The 20117-nt window shown below is 41.6% G+C and overlaps 3 protein-coding genes across 6 annotated transcripts in view; all 3 read right to left on the minus strand.

Moving 5' to 3' along the window:
• Positions 1-3313: 3313 nt before the first annotated feature.
• Positions 3314-7535, minus strand: cdkn1bb (cyclin dependent kinase inhibitor 1Bb). The gene is made up of 3 exons (XM_084363372.1): positions 6696-7535; positions 6329-6459; positions 3314-4979 (listed from the first exon to the last, which is right to left on the minus strand). The coding sequence occupies exons 1-2, from the start codon at positions 7138-7140 to the stop codon at positions 6344-6346; spliced, it is 561 nt and encodes a 186-aa protein (XP_084219498.1). The 5' UTR covers positions 7141-7535; the 3' UTR covers positions 3314-4979; positions 6329-6343.
• Positions 7536-9138: 1603 nt separating this feature from the next.
• On the minus strand, positions 9139-14706 carry yars2 (tyrosyl-tRNA synthetase 2, mitochondrial). Its single transcript, XM_084363367.1, has 5 exons — positions 12822-14706; positions 11437-11604; positions 11130-11285; positions 10748-10918; positions 9139-9526 (listed from the first exon to the last, which is right to left on the minus strand). Exons 1-5 carry the CDS (start codon positions 13589-13591, stop codon positions 9367-9369), a joined length of 1425 nt encoding a protein of 474 aa, XP_084219493.1. The 5' UTR covers positions 13592-14706; the 3' UTR covers positions 9139-9366.
• Positions 14707-14978: 272 nt separating this feature from the next.
• The window catches only part of pparab (peroxisome proliferator-activated receptor alpha b), a 32150-nt gene continuing 27011 nt past the window's right edge, over positions 14979-20117 (minus strand). For all 4 annotated transcript variants that reach the window (XM_084363369.1, XM_084363368.1, XM_084363370.1 and 1 more), the window contains 2 exons: positions 19605-20058; positions 14979-19467 (listed from right to left, as the gene is read on the minus strand). In XM_084363369.1, the coding sequence (XP_084219495.1) occupies positions 19223-19467; positions 19605-20058 (699 nt within the window). In that variant the 3' untranslated portion in view covers positions 14979-19222. The remainder of the gene's footprint in view (positions 19468-19604; positions 20059-20117) is intronic.

Consider the following 20117-nt stretch of genomic DNA (forward strand, 5'->3'; position numbering starts at 1 on the left):
AAAAAACGAACCACAGACACACATCTGCACATCTGTCATTCGATGCTCTGCAGCATCTCCCTAGCATCTCCTCCCCCTCCTTTCTGCCTGTCACTCATCCCCCAGACTCTCACACACATCTCACACACTCCGCAGTGTTTGAGGAACCGGAGCGACGTCAGAGCAGTCGCTGTTCAATGAAATAGTTTTCCTGTATTGATACAGCTTTCCCCGCTGACTGAGGGGATCCAACTGAATCCAATTGAGCTGTCCAAAAAAACATCCAAACCCCACCCACCAGGGGCATTCCAGGCAGGCTAAGACAAACGCTCAGAGAAACGGAAAAAAAAATACAGTAATTCAGATGCAATTTGGCCTGCTCTTGGCCTGTTAGAGGCACGCTGGAGAGAGACAGAAACAGAGGGAGAAAGACAGAGAGAGAGGGGGATGTAAGGTGTTTGTTTGCGGGCACTTGCTTTCCCCTTATTCAGAGCCCGATGTGCCAAGGGAATAGCTCGATGACGTGGGTTGTGGTCTGGGCAGGAAACATGGGGAGGAACTTGTGACTTTATATTAAGTGCCGGGGCGGTTAACAGGAAAAGATAACCTGCTTCTGTTGATATAGCAAGGAAGTGTGAATTCTTGGCACATGCGAGATGTCGCAGAGAGGAACAAGCCGACGATGCCTTCCACATCTCTGATTGACTGGCTCACTGGAATTTCCTCGAGTTCGCTGTGGTTTTGTTTGGGTGGCTGTGATGGAGTGTTGCAGTGTTACAGGAATGCTTTCGGGGACATTCCTGCTGTAACAGAAAAGGTGTTGCTTATGCAAGGAGAGGTACTGTTGCATCACAGTGGCCGCACAGTGTGGAGTCATCTGTGACCTCGTCTGCTGTCCTCTCTGTGCAGAGTACAAATAAACACTTGAGATTTTGATCGTACACACTCTGGATTGTGAAAGAATTGGGTAAAAGTTATTCAGCAGATACTCAGCCACTTCAAGAGAAATAACTCTGAATGATAAGGCATCCTCTGTCATCGAGGGGTTATGTACAACTCATATGCAGGACAGAAAAATATGCTTGGGCAAAGTTTCCATTACTAGAGTTCAGCTTTAAAAAATTATATGTAATTCATAAAGAAATGTGTCAGACTTTTACAATCAACATAACATTTTGCAGTCACCGTGTGTACTTATTACATCAGTGTGGTGACATTATACCGCCCATTGCCTGAAGAAATAAGAAAATACCCATGGTGCACTTGAGTAATAACAGGGTGTTGACACCCCTGACATTACAGTACATGTACTCACTGTATAGATAAAAAATAATGCTTTTGTTGAAAGTGCTCACAGGACACACACTCACACCCACCAGCATACACACTCATGGTTGGAATGATTACACTTCACCAAAAACACAATTTTCTGATGAGCTTGTTGTCATATGTTCAGCACGGCCTTTACATTATTTCCTGTCATGTAAGTTACACACCGGGTGGAGCCTACATTTTCTCGCAAACCGCAACCACATTATGCCTCAATGTATTTTTTTTAATTTTCTCAAAAACCCTAAAAGCATTTTTAATTGTAAAAAAAATCCCTGTAAATGTCATAATTACACCAAAAAATACTACATTTAAAAGCAAATTTGCAAGGATGTTTTTATTGTTAAAAAAAATTATGTGCATAGAGCATTGATGGCTTCTTGGCTGAAACACACTTTCTCCTCTTCTGCCTCCATCCAATCAGCCAGTCAACCAAACAGACACCCAGTCAGCCATTTAGTCAGTAAGTCAGCCACCTAGTCAAGCAGTCAGTCAGTCAGACACCCAGTCAGTCAGTCAGTCTGCTGTTTGGGCAGGGTGGAGGCCCGTAGACGGGCTCTTTGTCTGAGCAGAGAAGCCCCAGACACAACAGTGGCCGGCCCCGGCCCCTTACAATGGCCCTCCACACAAAGGCCCACACACTGGGACAATGGGCTGGGCTCAGAGTGGGGGTGGACGGCTGAGCTGAGGTTACCCACCTGCACACTTCAGGACCAAACCCCCCCCACACACACACCACCATCCCCTCCTCCCCTCCCCTCACACACACACCTACACACAAGCTAAGAGCCCCCACCCATCCAGCTTTAAAGAGCTGCTGCAGGTGTCTTCCTGTGTCTGTGGCTGGAGGAGGAAGCAGGGGGATGCCGTGCAGTGAAAGCATTAATTTGGGTTTCACAGCAGAAGATGTGCCTTGACAGAGACGGAGACACATGTGTAGTAAAGTTACTGCAGGTCAAAGGGCGTCTAGACACGGATTAGGGCTCTGCTGTTGGTGTGCATCACTCAGGAGGATGAGAATTTTTTTTTATGTAAAGGAAAATAAAATTACAAGTTTCACTGAAGCAGTTAGGTGAGGTTGTGTATTTATTAGTAATATAATATATTTTTAGGTTATCTGTGAAAAGATCCATTTCTAAAAAATTACAACAAAAACAATAATCATTTAAACATATTTAAAATATAATATGTTGAATAGATTTAAATATATTTTTTAACCCTTGAATTTTAGATTTAATCAAGAGGTGCAAAAATACACATCCTAAGTTGAATGCAATTTCACCACTAGGCTTAGTACATTTTACAAAAAAAACCTTCAATGACTTAAAAATAAATGTTAGAAACCTTCTTGGTGGCAAGAACAATTTAAGATGACAGCGTGATATGAAACACACAACACAAGACTGAGAAGTGAAAGCACAGTCTGTCTCACTCCTCTCACACACTCATTTGGTTACACACACTCATCTTCACACAGACACTCAAAGAAATGCATATGCTACTGAGGCCAGTGAAATAGTAAAAAAATATATATATATTTCTAAAATACAAATAATTAATGCTGCAGTGTTTTACCTTGCAGTTGAGGATCGTATTCTGAGCTCAAAGCACTTACATATATTTTTTTTTTCCATGAGAGCCATTCCCATGATAAGTTACTGAATGTTACTGGCTGCAACAAGTGGTCTGCTTTCCCCGCTCTCCTTTTCATTGGATGACCAAAGTGTCAATCATTAGCCTGCTCAAAACTGGTGGATTCATATTGGGAGTGTCACTACATTGTACCAGGATGCCTCCACTCACACAGCTGCTGCAAATGCTCTGCACTTTCAAAAGTGTGTTTTGGACTTTAATAGCAACAGAAAATTTTGCTATATTTTTCTTTTGGTTATTTTATTAGAGAAAGCTTGGTGTATGTAGATAAAAATGTGTGTGTGTGTGTGTGTATGATGGTAAATTTACACCAAGTGTAAAAAAAAAACAAAAAAAACATCCACAAGTCAGATAGATTTAATTTTCTTTTTTAATTGATTGCAACACATTTTATAACCACACATTACAAAATGCACATCAAATATTTTATCAGGCTCAGTTTGCAACCTTATTGATAAGAAAAAAAAAACTACCAAAAATATGCTTTTACAAAATAAGACAATTATAATAAAGTAAATGCCACTTTGGATAACCGTAATCAAAAACCCATTTTTTTATTCTACATTAAAAAAAGCTTGACATAAATAAGTTAGTATAATTTCTCAGTGTTTTTACAAAATTATGTACATAGGTACATTGCAAAGATTTACACAAATACACAGGCATGGTGACTGCATTTCTGAGACGAACTGTTCTCTCTCTCTCTCTTTCTCTCTCTCTCTTTCCATCCAGGTGTACACTGGTCTCTTTGAATATAACCCACACTTTAGGCAAATAAAGGGAAGCTTTTAGACGCTCACATTTGCATCCTCAGCAGGCTAACAACATTTGTGGAAAAAAAAAAAAAGAAAAAAAAAGTACAAAAACATACATGGAAATTTAAGTCAAGGTTATCACAAAGTAATACGATGTGAAGTCAATTAAAAGGAGCACAGGTGGCGCTGGCAACCATACTGAAGCAACCATGTATTTGGTATTGTAGGACATTCAACCCCTTTTCAGAAAAAAAACCTCCTCTCTGAAGAGCATTAAGGCTGATGATGAAACAAAAAAGGAATATAGTCACAGAGAGGATGACTTTACGACACAACCTGTGCAGTTTGTATGGTCTTTGTCCTTCAATATCTGAGTACCTCACGACTCCAGAGGAAATCACACACACCTTCACAATGTGGCTGAGGTGTGCAGGAGAACTTGAGACAAAAATAGATCATATTCCAGGATACAACTGATGCTAAACACATCTATCACAAAATAAATACCGGGTGATGTAAAAGGAAGTCCTAACACAACTATTATAGATTTTTTTTATTGTGTTGATTTCCTGGGGAAATAGATCTTCTAGGAGAACCTGCACTTGGTGACACTGATGTGACCAGAGGAAGGAAAAATAAAACAACAGATGAGCTACATTTGTACCGTTCTTCACTGCTGAGTTAGGAAGATGACGAAGTGAAGATACACTGTTAAGAAACTGTAAGAAGCCATGATTTTTTTTTTTTGTGTTTTAAATGTAGCAATTAGGGACTTTGTCAGAGTCACACTGCCTTTTTAGAAAAGAAAACAAAAACAGAACAGCATTTTGGAAACACGTATCAAAACTACACTGCAATTCTTCAAGTCAAATCAAAATTCACACCTTTTTACATAAAGGATCTGTGTTCAAATCATAATGCTTTTCTTATGTGCTACATATGGAGAGAAATAATATATAATATGTATATTTATTTACACACAGGTAGTAAAAAATAAGGAGCAAAAAAGGAAATCAAACCTAATTGCACACTGCTACATTGACTGCTTTTAGAGGCAGTAACTTTTTAAATTGAGTGCCACAACTTTAGTGTTTCTATTCAGTGCTTCAACAGCGTCCTCCCCCGTCTTCAGGAGAGCTGATATGTTTCTGATGCTGTGTAGTTCCTCTTCCAAAAAAAAAAAAAAAAAAGAAAAAAGGAAAAAAAAAAAATTCGGCCATCACTGAGGTTTCCCACATAAAAAGGGGAAATACATCTTCGGCTCTGTGGGGGGAAAAAAAAAAAATCAGATGAAAGAAAATAAATAAGAGGCTGCAAGGTTAGGAATAACTTATGACACTGAGCATCATGCATCACTTTCAGAATACTTTTGCAAAACAAGTGAGAATAGACAGAAATTTTGTGCAGTTTTCAGCTAGCAAAAATGGAAACTTTGAAAAAAAAAAAAGAGGAGGGTTGACTTGGGTCAGCATCCAAAAACATGGTGTGAAACATGTGAATACACTGAACACTGTCAGCTGAGCTGATGCAAGAGTCGGTTTGTTGGCTCATTCATTCATCTCTTTCCTGGATAGTATGTGTGCAATAATAGCAGGAGTGTGATTTTACATCAGCACTTGCACCTTCTTGATCTTATCCTTAAATTATTAATAGGATTTTTTCTTTGAAAAAAAAAACGTGGCTACAAAAGCAAGCATGCAAACAAAACCTGATATATTTCAGCGTTTCTCCATCAAAACCACCATGTCCTTTATATATTTCTTGTTCGCCATCTTTAAAAACGCATCACACGATTCCATGAATTTAAAAAAAACACACTAAAAAGACAAGTTAGGGTGTTCACATCCTGCCATGACACTGCACATATTCCCCTCAGCCTTGGCCAGCAGGCACACTTGATTTCAGACCTGCACAGCTCCTCTGCACACTCTCCACCGGCAGAGACAGACGTGTGTGTTGTAACATTAGTGTGCAAAGTGTGTGCAGCGCGCGCACACACACACACACACACACACACACACACACACACACACACACACACACACACACACAGAGAGAGAGGGACCAGCCCCTTCCCGTCTCTGCTGTGCTCTGTGCTGAGGGCAGTGGCTGCTGACGTGTTACTACTACACTGTTGTTCAGCACACTTGTTGTTTACAGTTTAGTCGGTAAGTCAGGCTCGCCGTGGCAGGCAGCGGGCTGTAGTAGAAAAGGTGCAAAAGTGCAGCCACGTTTCAGCTGTTTTTTTTACTCCTCTTGCATCCATCAGAGTGCATCGAAGTGCAAAAATAAAAGCAAAAGCTTCGGTGGAAAGCTTTTGCTCGCACTGTTACTACTGCTGTTAAATGAATGGGGCAGTCTGACAACACCTTTGAGGTGCACACAGAACAAAAAAATCATCGTTTCATCTCAGGTTGCTTCACATCGTCAAAATAAGGCAATAAAAGCTAATTTCGCGTCTGTCTTCTAGGCAATCAACAGCTGGAAGAGAGAGGAGGGGAGGGGGTGGGGGGCGTACTCTGCGTTTTCTACCCTTTACGCAGAACTCCATTTAAAAAATCCACATTTTTAGAAAAGTTGCATCAAATCCAAAAAAAAAAACACTTCCTTACCGTTTTTCCTCGTCCTCACGTTTGCCTCTTGGGACTGGTCTTTCTGGGTGTGTGTTCTGCAGAGAGGCTCCGGCTCGGACAACTAACTTCATCTGAGCTGGTGTGTGACCTCTTATTTTGAGCCGAGGTGTCTGCAAAAAGCAAAATGTAACCGTCAGTAAAAAAAAAAAAACTACAAAAAAAATAAATAAATAGATGTCGCGATGCATGTAGAGCTGGAACAAATTTCATTGTGATCCCAATTTAGAGCTGATTCAAATTATAGAAACTGAGCGACATAAGCCTGGATGTGCTGCAGCCTGGCTACCTGTTACATTAAAATGCACTCGGGTGAAAACAGCGCTGATTTGGGGTGCAAGTCTAGTACCGTGACATGCAGGTCTTTTCCTCAGCCCGGTGCACTGCTCCGTGCACTCCATCTGCCCGTCAGACCTGTCGCTGTCGTCGCTCGGAGCCACCACAACACAGTTATGATTCCCGTTTAGATCCACATTGTTATTCCCAGCAGAGCAGACGCCCTTCTCTTTCCGCGTAACCTGCCCGTTGTAGAAAGTCGGGACGTCTCTGCAATCCACTAGTTCCCACTCGAGCCTGCCGTTGGCCAGCGGCGTGTGATTGGCGAAGTCGAAGCCCCACTTGGCGGAGGCAGCCTCCTCCATATCCCGCAAATGTCCCTTTAAATCCCTCTTTAACTCTTCGTGATTCACCGAGCCGAACAGGCTCCTGCAGGCTGACGGTTTCGGGTGATCCGACACCCGGGAGTCCGTCCGCTCCAGCGTCGGGCTCCCGTTTGATAGTCGAACATCTGACATTTTCTCCCCCCCGAAGAAAGACAATTTTTTTTTTTTTTTTTTTTTTTTCTTTTTTACAAAACAGCCGGGAGCGTCCAGTTTTTCACGAGAAAAAAACAAAACAAAACACCGCTCAGAAAACAAGGGTTATCTCCTTGACGCCGAGCAAGATCCACAACGAGCGTAAAAACGGCTTATGCCATGCAGACGTCGAGCTGGAGACGGTGACGGCCGCGGTGCGGTGGAGCCCGGTGAAGTCTCCGCGGATCATCAAAACAAAGTGCACAGGAGCTGGAGCCGCTGTCAGGTCCGTCCGTAGTGAGAGAGACGGCAGACAAACCTTCTCAGTACCCAATATGGCGATTGAAAGATGTACTTGGGATTGAGAGTGGAGCTGAACTGGGGAGGGGGGAGGAAAAAAAATGATTGACACACGGAGCTATTTAAATGCGAAGACGGACGCTCATTGGTCAACGCGCTTAAGCCCGCCCACTTCCTTAAGGTGGACCGGTTAGTTGCGACATCCAGGCAACGTCTGTGCACCAATCCACCAAGGTTTCATCCTCAAATGTAACACTGATTTTAGAGCAAAGAAAAACAAACTTTACAAAGTGTTTCAACGCAACACTTCTTTCATTGTTGTTTGACGAAGCATTTCTTTTTCAAAATAAAATGTTGCATTTATTTTTATGATCAAATAAAAAATACATAAATGTTAACTTATTTTATTTTATTTTATATCTCAGCTGCCAAATTAGAAAAAAAAAAATTAAAAATATATATATATGTATGTATCTTTTTGGCCAGAGATGAAAGCTGCTGACAAATGTAGACATTAAGTGGTATGCCTGTAGAAAGCAGTTTTACAAAACTGCATCCCAATAGCATAACTGACTAAAGCCTCAACTTAAGGGTGGAGTTTGAGACATCACAATCCTTCATTTTAAATTCAAATTATCTATCTACCTTTAAAAATACAAATAAAAACCTGAACCAAATATATTATAGAAATGTAAACAAATAACAAAATACACATTTGCACATAAATACAAAATTAAAATGCTGCCAAAACAATCGTCAGTAAGATTTGTAAAAATAAGTTGTGGAGGCAGTTTTTGAAAAAATGAGTGACTTTTTAAACATTCCACCTTAAAAGAGATGACATTTCTGAAAATACATCGCTAAAGCTTCAAGGTGTGGGCCCTCTGCTAGAGTAGGTATACCCCCAATGTCCAAAACTACTGAACAAGAATAACAACAACAGCAAAACATTTCTGCATATTGTGCAAATGTGTATCTTTACGACACTGCACTTCCACCGATTCTCTGGAGCCGAGAGGGGTAAGTCAAGGTCAGCACACACCAGACCCTGTCCTCATCTCCACCGGGCCCCAGGAGAAAAAGAGAAGAACAGATGTACTGGGACTAGAAAGCCATGCACGTCTCCACATTCAGAAGTCTAAAAATGCAAGGAAAACAATAATCCCAAAAGATAAACCGAAGAATGACAAGCAAAGACCCAGTGTGCTAAGAGGAAGAAATGGTTATTTACACCACACTGAAAACTTGGTACTCTCAGGGAAAAACCTACGCCAATCTCATAAAAAATATTCTACCAATTAAATATAAAATTTATGGAATCTAATAATGATCTACAAGCAAGATTAGTTTGTCTTGGAGTTTATCTAAAACCTAGTTCTTTTCTTACTGGTACAGTTTACACCTTCCACCACTAGGAAAGGCAAAAAAACAGCCCCATTAAGACAGCTGTTGGCCTTATGTTCACATCAAACTGAAAGAAACGTGACTTTCTTAAAATAGAACCATAAGCTGTTTGCGAGAAATGATGCTATTTAATTTTAATGTGAGCAATTATTTACCTATGGGGTCACAGCAGGGTATGTGGTGCAGCTGTGTGTGCCTGCAGCAGTGCCACCGTTATGACTGGAACAATGCTGCCCCCTAGTGGTCACTCTACAAGATCTGTGTAGCAGTACAAAGTCAGCAGGCAGCCAGCTTTATATCAAAATGATCTTTAATACCATAGCTTTAGATAAACATCACATCTGTACATATACATATTTATATGACAACCACAGGCAATCACTGAGGGTTTAGGCTACGGCAAAAACCCATAATGTTCCAAAGTATCAGTCCATCCACGTCTCCTCACTGACCCTGCAGAGGTGTAGTCGCCTACCTTCCCAGTCAGTCCATCATACATCAAACTGGTCCCATTCGAGAGCCTCAGAGACTGAGCCACTTGATGATATAGAAGTTCTTCTTGCCCACTCTGAGCAAGGTCAGTCCATTTGATAGGATATGGAGTTTGGGGATCAGCACCTGCTCTGGTTTGTCTGTCCGCTTGTGGTTCATCCACACTGCTCCCTCAGAAACCATTCGATACCTGCACACATTGAAACAGTGAGTTAGTGCATAGTTCCCCCTACATAAAAACTGAGCAAACTAGTCAGCACGTTAACTTTCATTGCTGCAAAACATATTATGACCATGCAAACTTATAAAATTGTCATCCATCTTACCAAACTTTTTAAAGCCCACAATCAATCTAAAGCATTGATGTTTATGATCGAAATTCGTAATAATAATAAAACTGCAGTACATCGTGTTTCATCATTCCTGTTTCTTGTGTAAGAATTCACAATCTTCTGTTTTGTATCACTAGAAATTAATATAGCTTTTGGCTATTTGAAAACATCATTATAGACATTTTAAAAAAATAATCATTTGACACTTATTAGAAGAAATGGACAGTTAAATGAAGAAATGTAGAAATGGCTACAAGTAAGTCACCCAAATTGCAAAAAAGCCAAAATTTACATATGAATTGTTTTCGCGATTTTCGAGATTTGTTTGATCCAGTACAATGCAGATTAAAGGTACTTCAAAAGCAACATCTAAATCTGGACATGGTGACTCATTTACACTCAACAATGCAGAGAACACTGAATAACATTTAATTAACGGTCAATAAAAATGTGTGTGGCTTCATGGCAACAAAGGTAAAGGATGGAGCCTGACAATATCAACCTCTCAAAGATATATTGGTATCTGCGTATATGTGCCAATATGAATTTTTTTTTTTTTTTTGACAGAACGAAATGCAGAAAAAGATGCTTGAGTTGATTTACAATTATCAAATACAAGTTTACTGTTTGAGTGCTCTTAATTTTGGACAATAAAGTTCATTGTCATGCTAAAAAAACAACCTGTCTGGCTCTAGTAAAAGAGAATACATGTTACTGTAATTTGGGTGGAATGACCCTTTAATGCTCACTCTAAGTAATGTCTACCCTGGAGTGTAAAAACGTGCGCTCTCTCTGCTCATTCTGAAATCGCATTAAAACATTTTTTTCCAACGTTTTATCCTAACAGGGAAACTCAGGATTATTCCAGATAATAAAACAATCATATAGATTTACTTAAGAGGCACCATATCTAATAATTCAGTATATAATACTTTAATACCCACAATCATAAACAAACATTTTCTCAAAACATAATCTCTTGAATTCACCCGCAGTTAGGAGCACACATAATGTAATTGAATGTACGGTCATAGGTGAGTTCTTGACGAAATGCACCATGGGAGTTGCAGTTAACCTACCCTTTGGCTCCCTCTGGGATTGCGTGGACCAGGCGGCAGGCATCTATCACAGTGGTTCCCGGCTCCAACAGCATCTCATGGAAGGGAGCCTCCCGGAAGAGCTCCTGAAGCTCCTCGTCACTCATTTCCTCTAAGGCCTGCACGCTGCTGTGGTACAGCGCGTTCGTACATCTGCGATCAAAGTATTAAATATGACTTTTCCTGTCTCTTCCTCGGTTACACTTATCTGTTCTCCGACTGAATGGATTTCTGCTGTCTTTAATAAGTTGACACAAATAAAGAATATCATGTATTAAACTGTAAGAAATGATCAAGAAAAATATACTGCATAAAAGAACATTAAATACCACATACAGTACAAACAGAAACAGCATAAACTGACCTCTTTGCACTCGCCAGTCCCTCCTTTCCATGCACCAGTTTCGTCACCTCTGCAGCCAGTCGTTTGTGTGCGAGGCGTTTACCTGGATCCTCTCTCTGCTGCTCCATCAGGCTCTCCACCTCCGCCAGAGGAAGGAAGGTGAACAGCTTCAGGTACCTGTGAAAACACCACAATATGTACCTTAGCCTCCTATTACAGTTAGATTCTACATCAACCAGCCAGATGAGGCGATTTATGAGTTGCTTTCAGAACTTGCGCTGACATCTTTAAAACCAAAAGTTATCAGCCGGGCTTCATCTCCACCTACCCCTCCACACTGGCGTCAGGCTGCCTGAGAAAGAACTGGTAGAGTTCAAAGGGAGATGTCTTGTCTCTGTTGAGCCACACTGCGTTGCCGGCCGTCTTCCCCAGCTTGTCCCCGACCGAGCTGGTCACCAGGGGGATGGTGAGGCCGTACACCTCCTCACCGCTCACTCTGTAGAGGAATCGGGATTTATCAAACAACTGTTGCATGTCTGATGTAGGCATTTCAATACTTGTGACAGGAATGGTGCATTTTTACTATTGTGTTATTGATTTACAGATTTTTGTTGTTCAAATTGATGATTTCTAGCAAGCTGCGATCCAAGCTAACAAAATGAAAAGAAGAGTTTTGTCTGATCTGCATAAGAGCATATTTACATTAAACATCAAAATGATTATTTAATAGTGAAATTTGTATACGTTTGTCATTTACGATATCGCACTATAAAAACACATTGATTTATAAAGGTAACAGATAAATGGAAAATATAGCCATAGAGGGTACTGTCTGGTAAATTAACTCGGTAAGGCTGGGAAATATATCAATATCTTGATATGAAACCATCTATCCTGTTGTGGATATCGTAATATAGCATAAGTGTTTCCTGGTTTTAAAGGCTGTATTACAGTACAGTGATGTAATTTTCTGAACTTACCAGACTGTTCTACCTGGTCTAATATTTGCCTTTACGCACTTTATTTACCCTGATTTCTGATGATTATTTATTAAAAAAATCTTATTGTGGTAATATTTTGGAAAGTACCAATATTCATCCATACAATATTGTGCAGTGTTGACATCAAGGTTTTTGTTAAGAAAATATTGTGACATTGATTCTGCCGCCACAAGATTTCAAAATATCGGGGTATATATCGAGTATCGTGATGATATGGCCTAAAAATATTGGGACATTACTTCATAGACAAATGGCCCAGCCCTACCTCGCAATTAAATCTTGGATGTCTCTATTTGGTTGAGATGGTGCAGTAGAAATAACAAGCTTTTGCTGATCAGTAGGCAATCGCCTCCAGTTTGATAACAAGACTAAGCTATAACATGTGGGTCAAAAGCGTTTCAGGCCTCAGTGTCACCTTGATGGCTAGACTTTGCCAGGTGTCCACAACACAAACTCTGTCACGTGCTTTACTAACATGAACAGCTGCTTGGTGGGTTAGAAGTACGCCGAATTAAAGAGTGCCCCCTAAAAAGGGTTAGGGGGGGTTAGGGTTAGCTCTTGAGTCACACTTTTCTGGTGTGCACACAATAACCAAGGCTCAATGTTTATTAAATTAGCAGAATTGTCTACGAGGTTTGGAACAATGTCAACAAAACACAAATATTTCCATTATTATAACCTATTTTTTCTTTTAAGTAAGATGGACATTTACTTGTGAATGAACTCATGGCCAGACATCAAATTGCCCAGCTGGTCGGTGCCCCCGAGCTGAATCTTGCAGCCGTATATTTGGTTCAGGTGGTGGAAGTCATAAGCTTGGAACACCTGGTAGGTGAACTCTGTCAGGCTCATACCGTCTGCGCTCTTCAGCCTGGACAGCACGCTGTGGCGGCTGAGCATGGTGCCCATCCTGAAGTGCCTCCCGGCCTCGGACAGAAAGCCCACCACGCTCCGGTCCTTGTACCAGCTCAGGTTGTTCAGTACAGTCACGGTGCCCAGCTTCTTGGAGCTGTCGTGAAAGTGCACTTCGTGGTTGGTGAAGATCCTCTGGATGCTCTCCCGGATGCTGCGGGTGTTCGCCTCCACGGCGTCCTCGGACATCCGCTCCCTCTCGCTCGTTTTCCCGCTCGGGTCTCCGATTTGGGCCGTGGCCCCTCCGAGCACAGCGAGGACGTGGTGCCCGGCGTTTCGGAAGTGCAGCAGGCCGATGAGAGCGAGCAGGTTGCCCACATGGAGGCTGTCGGCCGTGGGGTCAAAGCCGCAGTACACAGTCTGAGCACCGGACTGGAGCAACCGAGGGAGCTGGTCCTGAGCTGCGTTTTCTGGGAAAGATTCCTTCAGGATGCCGCGTTTGTTTAGCGACAACAGCAGTCCGTTATGTACGGGGGAAGAAAGGTGAAATTTAGATCTGAGTGTGAGGGGGAGAACGCAGGATCCATGCCGCGATGCATAGCAGCAGGTCCTCGCCATGGAGGCAGCCATGTTGGACAATGTGACAAGGAGACGGAGGAGGAGGAGATGAGAGTCGGGGATAGTTTGTCAGAAGTAGAGCGCCCTCTAGTGTACTGGTTCTGACAGACGGGTGGCTTTCTGTGTGAGATGGCCAGATTTAGACACTTGGGGGCGAAAATGAGCCATGGACCATTTATGCATCCATGTGATGGACACCCTCCTCCACCACCACCACCATTTCTCTCTGCATTGTGAATGTACACTACTCAAAAATAGTTAGGGATATTGGGATATAATAAATAATGTGACACTTTTCATTTGACTTTTATTGCGTGCATATATGCACCCATATCCCAATATCCCCAACTAATTTTGAGTAGTGGATACTATAAATAGATAATTTAAACAGAACATTAGAGGACTTTCCAACGTGAGCACAAAAACCTACATCAAGATCCCCTCCACACATTGAGGCATACATAAACATACTGGACACAGGATGCCTCCTGCTTCACTGTAAAGTCTATTCACAGTGGCGCTGGAGGCTTCAAGTGTCCCCATCACACTTGTGTATGCTGAATATTGGACCAGGACTGGAATCCAGACTATTTGTGATGTCGCAAATCATGCCTCTTAAAATCCGATTATCCATAAGCACTGAGAAAATGTTCACTTTTAGCAATGAATGGGGGGAAAAAGTCTTCTAGTGTCAGACTCTGCACATACATCGTTCTACACAGTAAAACTCAACCATCCGACTGAAGGAACAAGAAGATGTCCAGCTAATGTTGTAAATCAATGGTGCGTATTCCTTCACGTAGGTGTTTCATAATATTTCTCTAAACCATACACACATTGAACCTGGTGCTTTGTGGACCCCTGAGGGTCTGAGCAGTGGCCTGATTATCCTGATTTATAATCCAGCTTTGGCCATACATCAAGCACAATATGCATTATTATGTATTATATTTGTGACATAACAAGGGCCTTTATGCAGGTCCTGATGAAGTACTTCTGAGGCACTGTGTTTTCGAGGGTCCCTGTGTAAAACTTATGTTTAACATTTTTTTTTCAGTTTTCGGCTAAATTAATGTTTTATCCATGTAATATAGAAAATATTAAAATGAATACTGTTTAAGTAAATATGATGTGATACATACTACTTCTTGCTTTGGAAAATGTTTGTGAGCCTACGCTGCACTGGCGTACCTTTGCAGGGATTCATCGTTTTTCATGGTGTGAATTTATTTCTACCCTCCTTTGCCAACTGCTTGGTAACTGCTTCCTACAAACATTTAAGTTTGGTACTGTACAAAGACGTTTAAGTAAACTGAATAGTTCACTCCGTTGTCCAATGGCAATACACTGTAGTTGCAGGTGAATCTTAACCATCAAACAAACAAAAATGCCAAATGTGTCGGATTTTAAAATCATTTTATTTTGAAATCCATTCAATGTCAACTTGTTCCATTGTTTAAATGACTAGATATACATTCATCAAACATTTACAGTATTGTTATCACGCCACAGTACACATTAACAACACATCCAAAGACAGTCTGTTGTCTTATCGCACGACACTATAGCCACAAAAACAAAGTCCATGAAATCCAGGAAGAAAAAAAAAATCAAATAGCTAATTCCTATGACTGCCGCTCCCTGGTAACATCTTTTCTGTCAGTTTTAGAAAGTAAAAATAAAGGTCATATTAATCAATATTGTTGTCGGTGTTTGTGTGCTGTAAGGCAGAGCACTATAAAGTTATTCCAGAGAGAAAAGCAGAGACAGAGATAGAGAGGGAGGAACAGTATCTTTTTTTTTATATAATCCTGAGCTAGTTCAACAAAGGAAGACTAGGTTTCCCTGATACAAGTTAAAAAGTCCCTTTGCCAATTCAACACAAAACAGACATTCCTAAGGGTAAGCAGACATCACACATTTACATGACTCCTCCTCTGGGGCCTGGCTCTTGTGTTTCAACCATTTTTGTGTTTAGTTTTCAAAAATCTGTCCATGTTTTTAAAGCAAATCCTTCATTGTTACTGTTCTGTATGGTAGAATGAATCTTCAATAGCACTTTTGAGCCTCTAGGATAGTTTCCTTAATCTGCTGCGACATCATTTCCTGTCTGCGTGGCCCTACTGCGTCGGGAACAGCTAACTCTAGCTGTCGACACCAACGGTTTACAACTCTGAAAGTCTGTGTGTGTTTGTGCGCATAAGTCAAATCTCTTTTTCTGAATCTCTAGTGTTTTATGGCATGGGCACACGCTAAGGCACGGATCGTTTGTGGTTAATCCCGAAGCGAGCTGCGAGGGGAAGAGCCGAGCTGCGCTGCAAGAATTTCGGGACTGACATTCTGTGAGAAGATATAATAAGTAAGCAAGTAGAGGCAGCTTAGAGGTCAGTAATCTACACATGGCATAAGAAAGGTTTGGTGAGTTAGTACAATATAGCAGCGAGTGAGGAGAGAAAAAGTCAAGACAATAAAAGCATGACAAAACAGGATTATAAAACAGCATATACTGCATTTTCATTACTGCATCTTATTCACTGTGATAGCATGTAAGTGATGGCAAATTATGAGCGCATTCAGTTTTTTATCAAACGAGATGTGATGTTTCAAAAATAATAAGAGGAGGCAACTGTGGATGATTTCTGATAATGATGAAATTCTGTGCATATATTACCTATTTGTTTTCTTAACGTGCAACCTGAGAACAGAGTATAAAAGGAGGAGATCGGCATTGTATGATCAGTGCTGAGCTGTAGCTTGACCTTTCAAAAGATAAATGTCATTTTCACAAAAGGTCAAAGGTCACAAAGGTCAAGTTTTAACCAACTACACAAAGCTGTGAGCTGCTACAGCCCACAAGTGCTTTCAGTTTAAAATCACAAGAGCTTAATTTAACATGTACATGAAATACAGTTGAACGAACTGAATGCACACCGCAGCATCGATGGTTCTCACTCTAAAAATGGCAATTAACCAAAGGAATGTCCCCACCGGGATTCAGATCTATGGATACTCAGATTACCAGTTGCCCTGTTACCCTTAAATCTATTTACACCACACTCTTCAAATCCGGCCATTTCAAATAAACAATTATCTGATTTTAGTCATACATATATGCTTTAGTATAAAAATACGATCCAATTCAATTAAAACACAAGTATGTGGCATTTAAGCAAAAAAAAAAAAACATACAGTACATAACCACATTTACTGTAAAATTTCAAACATTTCAAAGTATTTACCAAACGGAGGAATACAAAAGTTGATCATCATTAGTACCTTGTATACCTCAAGAGTTAAAAGCTGGAGCGAGCAGTCGATCTGATCATTTCAGCTATGTACAGTACTCTGTTTATACAATGCGATGTCATTATAAACACAAGGTCCATTTCTTGTGACTTAATTTCAATAGATTCATGATTATATTAGGAGATTTTGGTTGGAAAAGCAGAACCGGGAAAAGCATTCTCTCACAGATTTACATATACGTTATCCACACCATCAGTCATTCATGCTTTCACCATTTCCCTGTCAAGATTCCCTCATTGTAGGTCTTCTGTGTAGCATGTTCACTTTCTACGAAAGGCAGTGTGACGAGAAGATACAGGAGCGGCCTCTTCACGTGCACTGTTATCATCGTAAATGTATTTGGTCTTCATCCATCACCAGACACTTGTCAAATTGTTTAAAGTGGACCTGTTATGCTCTTTTGTTTTTTTCCCTTTCCTTCAGTGTGTTACATAGGTTCTTGTGCGTGTAAAAGGTCCTGAAAGTTTAAAAGCCCGCGCCAAAAGGAGCTCCCATCTCCCGCAGAAAACACTGCTCCTGAAGTGCAAGAAACACCTCGTCACCATGTCGCACATTTGCATAATTTATGCCTGCAGTCACGATAGAAGTGAAGCTAACTGGGAGCTGAAAACACAACAGAGGCGACCAGATACACAGTGAGCGGTGCTGGCTCATACGTGTGTGAGCTGACCAATCAGAGCAGACTGGGTATTCAGGTGGGGGGCCTTAAAGAGACAGGAGCTAAAACAGAGCATTTCAGACAGAGGGGGGAATACAGAGCTGCTGCACTGACCAGTATGAGAAAACTGATGCCCTTTATGAGCACACACCTATTCTACCACTAACTGAAAATATCTGGCATTATTTTACTCAGAATCATATAACTGCGGATAGCCACATTTTGCCAGAAATGATCAGGCAGTCTCAGAAAAACTACAAGAGCAAAACAGAACCCTTTTCACCCAAAATGACAAGTTTCTAATGATTAAAAACTTCTAATTGTCAAAGTATCGGTTTAATGTATGAGGCCCTACCAGTAGGCCTTTCTTCATGAAAGAAAGATGAACGCTTTTCATTTGCCATGTAAAAATGTGCACATAAGACCCCTGAAGCTTCATCATGTGTTACTGTGAGGACCGAACACAACCAGTGAAATACAATAGAAGGCAGAAGGAGGAGAGACACAACACACCTAACTGAGAGAGAGAGAGGAAACAAGAACGAGATGTAATTTTGAGGAACGGGACTTTGCAAAGTGAGAAATTATGAAAACAGCTGAATTAATTTCTCGCAAATCCGCTTTTCAGTCTGGCTGTATTAAGGTTGTAATGCGGTTTATCTTTGTGTTAGCCCTTGAATACCAGGACACAAATCAGGATGGAGTGCCAAACGTCTGTGCGTGTGATTTGTGACAAAGGCATTTAACAGAGGTCCAGTATAAAATAGTGTCACATTAACATATCATAGGCGTGCTTGTGCTTCAGACGTGCATTGTGATGCATATACACAGTGAATCTGTGGCTGTGATCATTTCAATTTTTCCTTACAAACTTTAACATTTTGCTACCCTTATTCTGAAGTGTAAAAATACTATTGCCTGTACAGTTTGCGGACAAGCTGAGTGACAAGTCATGAAGTCTTAACGCTGCCTTGTTAGGAGGAGAAAAGTGTGAAAGACATCGATCATTTCCTGTATTGTTATAAACAAATTATGGCTTGCAGGACTTACAGTACAAATAAATGATTATGTTTAGGAGCCTGGTGGCGCCATAGTTGTGTCTCTGGGTATAAAAAGGTGGATAAACATGCTGGAGTCGCACGAACAACCATCACCACTGTCTATTGACAGCCAACTTGGCAGGAGCTGCCTTTGGCTGAAAAACTGCATCATCACTGTCTCAATGTTGCTGCTGCCGCTGAAGACATTTGGGTGTTGTTTGCTGTGAAGGTATATGGCTCTTTGACATCAGTATAAAAACTTTCAAACATACTGCTGGAGTGGCGACTAGCGAGTCCACTTTCTTTCCTCATTTTAGGGCTTGTTTAGGGGCAGGACAGGGATAACCACGGAGCTCACCTCAGCTACTTCAAATTAGCGTTTAGTGTTTGGTCAGAGATTGCATACACTGGTATCTAGATAGAGGCTCAATCAAGTGTACACCACGTCTTTGCATACATGACTTTTCTGCCCATGAAGGTCCACACAATGGAGTGCAGAGCAAAGCTAACTCTTGCTGCGTTCGGGGGGGGGGGTTAAGTGGTTCAACCTAGCTTATAGAGGACTCTTCTTCTTCCGTCCCTGAAAAATAAAGGAGATGGTCTGTAGAGTGCCTCTCCTGGTTTTTCCTCCACAACCCCTCAGTACATGTCTCTGTAGATCTCCTGCAGGAGTGGGTGAAGTGATGTGTCCTCTGTCTTTTTGATCTCCTGCACCAGCTGTGCGTGCTCGGTGACAAGCTGCCGGAGGTCGGCAAGTTTCTGCAGCAGCTTGGGGAAGAGGAAAGTGTCGTCGGGGTGATTGGCCAGCAGATGGAGCTGTAGCACCTGCACAATGCTCTCCTGCATTCGCTCGATGTGCGGCACATTCACCAGGCCGGGTCGGTCTGATCACAGAGAAAGTATAATAAACTTAAGTTAGACTGCCTGACTAGAAATTAAGTGTCAAAGAGAAAGAAAATCTAATAATTTACAAGGCGAATTAATTGTCAATTGTAAAAAATATTTTTTCCTGCATCCTCACCTCCACAGCAGATGATAGCAGCCACAAACAGAGCCAGGTCACTGTCGTCCAGCTCCAGCCCGTTGAACTTCATCGCAAACTGGAACTTTGGCTCCATCATGTCACTGAACGGCCGCCGTAGGCTCTTGAGGAATTCCCGGGTGATGAAGCCTGAGCCGTACGCCACGAGAAGCCCGTCCTTGTTCATGCTGGAGGCGAGCATGGCGAAGAGGGCCTCGTACACGCCGTATTTCAAAAGAGTCACCTGATCGTTGAGGTCCAGGCTCGAGAAGCCGGGGACGGACTTTGCAAACTCCGTGAGCTCTGTCACCGTTTCCACCGACGTGCACTGGCAGCAGTGGAAAATCCGGACTTCTGCCTCCCTGTCCTTCAGCGATCCCGCCGAGCCGACCATCTTTGCCACCAGGGTCTGCTCTGCCAGCTGGAGGGTCTCCATGTCGTGGATGACGAAAGGCTGTGGACGAAGGAGAAGAACAAATTCTTATGAGCTGTAAGTGTAACATATGGTAAAAA

This window comes from Pagrus pagrus (assembly GCF_965226575.1).
Source record: "Pagrus pagrus genome assembly, chromosome: 10".
NCBI classification, from domain to species: Eukaryota; Metazoa; Chordata; class Actinopteri; order Spariformes; family Sparidae; genus Pagrus; species Pagrus pagrus.

Bases quoted from the DNA above. Each gene is read 5' to 3' on its own strand.
- cdkn1bb (XM_084363372.1), bottom strand. From the start codon at position 7,140: ATGTCAGATGTTCGACTATCAAACGGGAGCCCGACGCTGGAGCGGACG. The intron at 6,460-6,695 runs GTACTAGACTTG...TGCTTTTTGCAG, and splicing joins GAAAAGACCTGCATGTCACG to ACACCTCGGCTCAAAATAAG.
- yars2 (XM_084363367.1), bottom strand. From the start codon at position 13,591: ATGGCTGCCTCCATGGCGAGGACCTGCTGCTATGCATCGCGGCATGGA. The intron at 11,286-11,436 runs GTAGGTGGAGAT...GTGTTTTCACAG, and splicing joins CCTGACGCCAGTGTGGAGGG to GTACCTGAAGCTGTTCACCT. The intron at 10,919-11,129 runs GTCAGTTTATGC...CTTTGATCGCAG, and splicing joins GGACTGGCGAGTGCAAAGAG to ATGTACGAACGCGCTGTACC.